This window comes from Andrographis paniculata, unplaced genomic scaffold (assembly GCF_009805555.1).
Source record: "Andrographis paniculata isolate CXL003 unplaced genomic scaffold, ASM980555v1 Contig55END, whole genome shotgun sequence".
Taxonomy (NCBI): domain Eukaryota; kingdom Viridiplantae; phylum Streptophyta; class Magnoliopsida; order Lamiales; family Acanthaceae; genus Andrographis; species Andrographis paniculata.
In genome coordinates this window covers 3,005,111-3,012,426 of record NW_026137590.1, presented here as the reverse complement: position 1 = coordinate 3,012,426, position 7,316 = coordinate 3,005,111, and the positions used below count along the sequence as shown (strand labels likewise).

The 7,316-nt window shown below is 35.2% G+C and overlaps 1 protein-coding gene across 1 annotated transcript; it reads left to right on the top strand.

Moving 5' to 3' along the window:
• The first annotated feature begins 2,221 nt into the window (after positions 1-2,221).
• LOC127256080 (peptide-N4-(N-acetyl-beta-glucosaminyl)asparagine amidase A-like) lies at positions 2,222-4,027 on the top strand. The gene has a single exon (XM_051281912.1). It carries the CDS (start codon positions 2,222-2,224, stop codon positions 4,025-4,027), a length of 1,806 nt encoding a protein of 601 aa, XP_051137869.1.
• Positions 4,028-7,316: the final 3,289 nt, after the last annotated feature.

Genomic DNA, 7,316 nt, shown 5'->3' with positions numbered 1-7,316 from the left:
CGTCTACGGGCAAAAACAAAGAACATATTTATTGAGGATGGCTAGGTTGCAGATTTCAGATTTCGTATCCTTAAGTCTATTTAAATAAACCAAGAGAATACATCATATGAGTTCAACCCAATACCACGCCCCCAGATCCCAAACAAAGGGGACTTTCCCCCCCTCCCCCCCCCTCCTTGATCCCCTGACTCGCTGAGACCACGTGACAATTCAGCAAAGTGACAAACTAGATTCAAAGCATATCAACAAATCTCCACTTTCACTTGAATTCCACTTTCATATGCGTTACAATATAAGATAAACAAACTCCTCAATTCTGCCTCAAATTTGCCCCCCTCAGGCAACTACCAGCTTGTGACATTTAGCAAGTCCAAACAATGTCGAAACTTGCTATGAAAGACCGATTTGGTGAACATATCAGCACGATTATCGGCAGTTCCTTCCTGCATTCATAGCCTACAGATGTTGCTTCAAAAATAACTTATTGATTAGAGATTTTGTCATATATAAACTCTCCAACTTCTTCCAGAGGCTAACAACAACTTATTGTAACGAAGATTTTGTTTAATTTTGATTTGAATGTCGATTTAAATAATATTTTAATTTAATATTTTGTGATAAAAAATAATATAGGTTATTGGAAACAATATTGTTGAATAATGTAATTTTTTATTTGTAATAAAAAAAACAAACATACCCTTGATTTCTGTCACCATGGATAGTATAATTGTGATTATTCTCGCTGCTTCAATTTATTGTTACCTAATTTAAGTAATCAATTGACTACTAGGATGTTTTTGATGAAATTTGATGTTATATTCTTTGCGTGTAAATATCAACTCTAGATCTTTTCTTTCTATGGGACAGCTAGGGTCGATATAGTATGGTGCTGAAATATTAAAATTCAATCTAATCTAAGGAATGTTCTACATAGTCTGACTATACTATTGATATTAATTGTGTATTGCATTACACACTATAAAATATCTACACAATAATTGGTGCCCTTGTTGAAAATATTATTTTCCAAGACATGAAACCCTTTGTAAGTCCATTTCAAGTGTTGTTTTGTCTTCTAACAAGTTTATCTCAAATTTTTAAGCATCCTATCATCCTAAAAGTATTAGATTATGCTTATATAGATACTTTTGGTACATTTTGACATTATTAATATAAAATAACTTTTTTAGGATTAAATTTAACATTTTTTTTTCTCATAATACATCAAATTCTATTCAATTTTTATTATTTTCAAAAGCTCTAGCTTTAATAGTCATTTGTGCAAGAAAATTTGCTTATTTTTGTTTTTTTACCGCAATTTTTCCAAATTTTACTATTTGGACTCTGCGTTCACAAAACATCCCATCAAACATTATTTTTATATCAAATTCAAACTAAATTTTTTTGAAACTCATAAAAATAAATACACCCCTAATGATCTATGTTAAAAATAACTACAAGATATGTTAAAAAATAAACAGAGCAAGTTATAATTAAGGCGTCAGTCCAATCAGTGGTGGCCAACAGCTTGGGTTGCATTCAACTTTCGAAACCATACATCCAATTTAGTACACCACTGTACATCCTTTGGCCTTTGCCCTTTAATTCGCACCTATAATATATATAAATTAAACAAATATATAAATAAATGACTAAATTGTACAAAAATTATTTTTGATTCGATGAAATTGTCTCAAGATTCTATATTTAATAATAAATTTTTTAGAATCTCAATTTTTAAACTATAAGTATATTTATTTTTGAGGTTAAATATAAAAAAATATATATTTGTAATTTTAAGGGTTTAAAAATTAAAATTTTAAAATTTATTCGCAATTTAAACGCATTTAAGTTAAATACCCGTTAAATAAAAATAGTAGAAAAATTAGTGACAAAATTTATAAAACCTACGAAGTAGTTTTAAAAGTACGAGAATTTTGCATTCAGATGTGAATTTAACATAAATAAATTGGCCAAAAGAAAGAAGAAAGGTTTTGAAGCATTCTATATTGCCAAATAAGCAGGAATTCTTGCAGTTTTAGAGATAAAAACATAATCTGAAACAAAAACAGGTTTGACGTGGCATAATCACTGCATTATATATATATATATATATTTATTATTATTCATTTAATATAATATATTAGAGGCATTGAAATAAAATACAATGTAAAACCTATCATTCAAGTCAATTGACTCCCGCCGCTCCTCCGCCATCAAAATGCCGCCGCCGCCGCCGCCGCTCCTCCTCCTCCTCCACGTTTTCTTCCTCTTTCGAGCCATACTCGCTGACCCCGTTCTGGTGGAGCAAGAGAATATTCGCTTCTCTACGCACCAAGAAAATCGATTGAGCTCCGGCGGGCCGCCGGTGGAGCACATCGCCGTGGTCCGCCCTCTCCCGACGGAGAAGCTGACGCCAGTGTCTATCCAGCGCGTCCTGTCCCACGCCTTCGGGCACACCGTCGGCCTCCCTCCGGCGACGGCGACGTACTACGCTCCCTCGTGCAGCTGGAACCGGGCGGTCCTCGAAATCGCCGGTCACTGTAACGGAACTCAGTACGACCGCATCGGCGGCGCGTGGCTCTCCGGCGTGGAGCTCATCCGCACGAGCACGCCCCAGTCCCGGTCGGAAGGAACCTTCTGGAAAGTTCGAAAGGACATCACGCGTTACCAGTATCTCCTCCGGCAGACCAACATCACTCTCTCGGTCATGCTCGAGAACTCCATCGACCTTATCCACTACGGAAGTTACTTCCTCAACATCACTTTCTTGTACTACGATACTCAGACAACCGCCGCCGCCGCAAAAATCTCTCTACCGCTGCTCCCCGCCGCCGCCGCCGCCGGAAAACTCGAAGACGACATGAACAAGCATATCTCGCTGGTACTCGACGAATACCCGGCAGATATAATAATCCCGATCTGCTCAACCGGAGAGCACGGATTCTGGTTCAAAATCAACACCGGATTGGATTCCGTAATCCAGGGAATCACGATTCCCCGGAATACATACCGAGCAGTAATTGAGGTATACGTCTCCCCTCATGGCGACGACGAGACATGGTTCGCCAATCCGCCGGATTCCTACCTCGACATGAACGGACTGCCGACGAATCGCGGCCACGGCGCCTACCGAGAGCTAGTGGTGAAGATCAACAACAATGTGGTGGGGTCAACGATTCCGTTTCCGGTGATCTACGGCGGCGGCGTGAATCCCCTGTTTTGGGATCCCCTGGCCGCGATAAAATCCTTCGATTTTCCGACCTACGAGTTTGAGCTGACTCCATTTCTCGGGATGCTTCTAGACGGTAGGAACCATTACTACGGGCTGAACATCCCCGACGCTATCGGGTACTGGCTAGCCGACGCCAATCTCCACATATGGCTCGATAAATCAGGGCAGCAAGTTCTAGCCGGCCCGATCAAATACAAGAACCCCTCAACCTGCATCGAGAGAGAATACAAATTCGAGCAGCGCGAAGGCAAGTTCGAAATCGAGGGGGAGCGCAAAAGCGAGTGGTCCGGGTGGGTAAACTCGAGCCTCGGCAACTACACGACGCAAGTCACCCGTAAACTCGAGTTCGAGAACACTATCGAGTACAAGAGCAACGGCGCCGAGAAAGAGGTTGATCAGGAGGTGAAGATCGAGTCACAAATCCGGGTGAAGACAAAGTCCGGCGACTCCGTCGCCAAGCTCGACGTGGAGTCCAAATTCCCTTTGAAAATGCGGATCATCGACAATGACGGCTCCGGCGAGCACAGCAGATTGCTGACGACCAAGCTGGAGCAGTCATTGGAGGTGAACCAGAAGGACAGCGGGTACAGTAGCAAGCTCCGGGACAGCCAGGAGTGCAGCGGATGGATGTTCGTTTTAGGGCGCGACGTGCTGTCCGGCTCCGCCTCCGTGGAGCAGAGCTACAAGCTGGACGACAGATTCGGGTGCTATAGCCGCAAGGTCGAATCCGAGCGCGGCGTCATCCAGACAAACCTCTCCATCCTCCTCTGCTCCCAGGCTAATGCAGCTTAGCTTAACTCAACTATTTGCACACACGCAGCCTTGTCTCGTCTCGTCTCGCTTCGATCGATCTGTACATTATTAGTATTCTTACCTTCCCTCATTATACATCTGAGTTTCTAATAAGACTTTTTGGCTCAGGCTCGGGCTCAGGCTCAGGCTCGCTGGGCAGACATTATTAGAGCACAGACAATGGCCAAACTCAAAAAAATGTCTATCCCACGTGTCGAAGTTTGATTTTGAAAGAGCAAAAAAACGACACAGTGGCTCACATCTGTCTTCATGGACGGGTTGATTTTTGACCTGGAAAAAAGAGTTACCGCAAGCTGATTTTGTGCCGGAGGAGAGACGACAGCCACGAATTAGACTTAAAAGGCGTCAGATGTATTATTATTATTATTATTGCCGCAACAATTCAAAGTTTTTTGAAGATAAAATAATGCAATTGCACACCATATGGTGCGACAGATGTATTATTATTATTATTATTATTTATAACGTGATCCGCAGCGCTACCCAGTCAGCAGGTATACTACGGATAAACCTCCGTTCGAAGGCAGTTGTATTATTTTTGTGGAAGGATGAATATGTTAACGGTTGTTCAAACTTTATTGAATTATATTTTTTCGTGTTTTGTAAATTCTAAAAATTTTACAATTGTTCCTTATTAGTAAGTATATTTGCTAAATTTTATTGTAACAATTTGTATATTAGAAACACACACCTCATAATAATGAAAATGTAGTACCCATATCCTAAATCATTTTGCAACAACAAAAACCTTATTGGTTCAAATCCCCAACGTCTCAGGTCATCCGCTACACATGGTTCATATAGTGTGACTTTCCTGTCGGGCTTGTAATTAATTTGGAAAAACCGCACTTACACTCCTTCAGACTTTCTATTTTTTGATAAATTGCTAAGAAACTAGGTGTAATTATCAATGAAGGATTGCATTTCAAAATACATGGTATTTTGTCTAGATTGACAAGAAGAGAAAAGGTCTTCTTAGGCATATTACCAAAAACTTTACACACACTCATAGACACTTAACTTGATCGGATATTTCAAAATAGTGGTATAACAATATTGCAAAATTAATTTATTTGGATTGATAATATATCAATATTTTATTTTATTTATATTTTATGTGTAAAATTTAATTCTTTATGAAATAAGGTATCATATTTATTTGTAATATTCCCTCAATTCCGCAAGAAAAACACCGTTTGTTTTTTGCACGTAAATTTTTGAATATTAGTATTATATTAGTTTGTAGTAAAAATGACAAAAATGCCCCTATTAGTGTGGTGTGTTATAAAAATAATGACATTTTTGTAATAAATTGTAAGTTGTAAATGTACAATTACTAAATTACAAAAGGATACTCTTGGTTTGAGACGGACAAAAATAGAAAATTGTATCCTTCTTATGGGATGGAGGGAGTATATATTTCCTCCATCCCACTAAATTTGTCTAGTCTTTCCATATTCCTACCTTCCATATAAATTGTTTTTTTTTTTTTATAGAAATATAGTTATACACTTTAATCAAATTTTAAAATTCATAATTTATAATTTTTTTTTATTTTAATTGAACTCTTTAAACATATTAATCTTAATCTATCATTATTTTTATTATATCATAATTATTTTTACTAATATATTTTTTATTTATTTACTAATTACATAATATCTAAAACTTTGTGCCCTAACTAAAGTGGACAAATTACTGGGGATATTTTATTAAGATTGAATTTTAAAAATACTTAATGCATATCTTTAATGTATTTTTAATCAAATATGTTAAATTAAATTTTATTTTCACACCATAAAAAAAAATGTTTATTACTATGTATTCAATCCCTCCGTAGTGTAAATTTATATCCATTCGATCGGGCACAAATTTTAAGAAAAGTCGATAAAAGTAGAACTTTTTTAATGATAAAAAAGATAGAAAAAATGGTATTTTTTACTATAAAGAGAAACGAGAATAAATTTGAATGACAATAAAAAAAAGAAAAATAGGAATAAATTTGGATAATAGAGAAAGTATTACATTAAAAAATAATCTCAAATGTATCTAAACACATTTCAAATTATTTTCAATTTGCAGCAATTATTTTACAAATATTTTTGAAATTTCAATCAATTATTTTCAATTTGTAGCAATTATTTTTAAGTTTTGTAGTAAATTAAAAAATAATAGTATTTTATTAGTTAGTGGAGGTGTGTAAAAAGTTTTGATATTTTTTGCACTTGACTTTATATAAAAAATAATCGTATGTTTAATTGTAAAGAAAAAATTGATACTTTTTGAGTGGTATTAAAAATATTTTGAATGTGAACAAATTAAATATTATTTTAATATAAATTTAATTTTTTTTTAACTTCAAAAAAAAAAAAAAAAAACCCTAACTCGTAAAAGGCAAAAAAGAAATAAGCATTTATTTTAAGGTAAAAGAGTGACGTGCAATGGTAGAGGAGATTGAGACCTACCATTGAACTTTTTGTCCGTACTCTTTCACACCAAGTAGTTACACCATTTACATATAATTGAAATTAAATAATAGTATTATCTTCTTGAATAGAATATATATATATATATAATTGAAATTAATTAATAGTATTATCTTCTTAAATAGAATATATACAGTTATCTCGTTTGTCTTAGGTCATCTGTAACACATGGTTCATTTAGTGTGATTTGTCTATTGAATCTAATTTATAGGGTATTAAATTCAATCGAAAATTTATTTAGTACGCACTTTCGGGTAGCGACCGCGGATTTTTATGTCATAAAAAATAATAATAACAATAATAATAATAATAATAATAATAATAATAATAATAATGACATGAAATAAAGAATTCAGACAAAAAGCACATGTCCATGATTCATGGCAATAATCTTTTCCACGTGGATAACGTTCTTGCATTATTATTATTATTAGGTAAAATTGCTTATAACTTCCACGTGGTTTCGAAATTCAGTATAAAATCTCTATGTATTTTAAAAATTGCATGATACTCCTTTATACTTTAAAAAATATTGTATGAAACCCACCACCATGAAACTTTCTTCGTGTGATAAGAAGATGATTTCCTATCTAGATGTTTTGCATGGCATGGGGGTTTTATACAATATTTTTGAAAGTATAAGTGAGCGTCATGTAATTTTTTAACGTAAAATTGGGATTTATGCTGAGTTTCGAAACTACATGCAATTTTTAAAGTAAAAGAAAAATTTACGCTGAGTTTCGAAACTACAAAGGAATTATGGACAATTTTGCCTTATTATT

What these genes read in the sequence shown, in the direction of transcription:
- LOC127256080 (XM_051281912.1), top strand. Translation starts at nt 2,222, where the DNA reads ATGCCGCCGCCGCCGCCGCCGCTCCTCCTCCTCCTCCACGTTTTCTTC.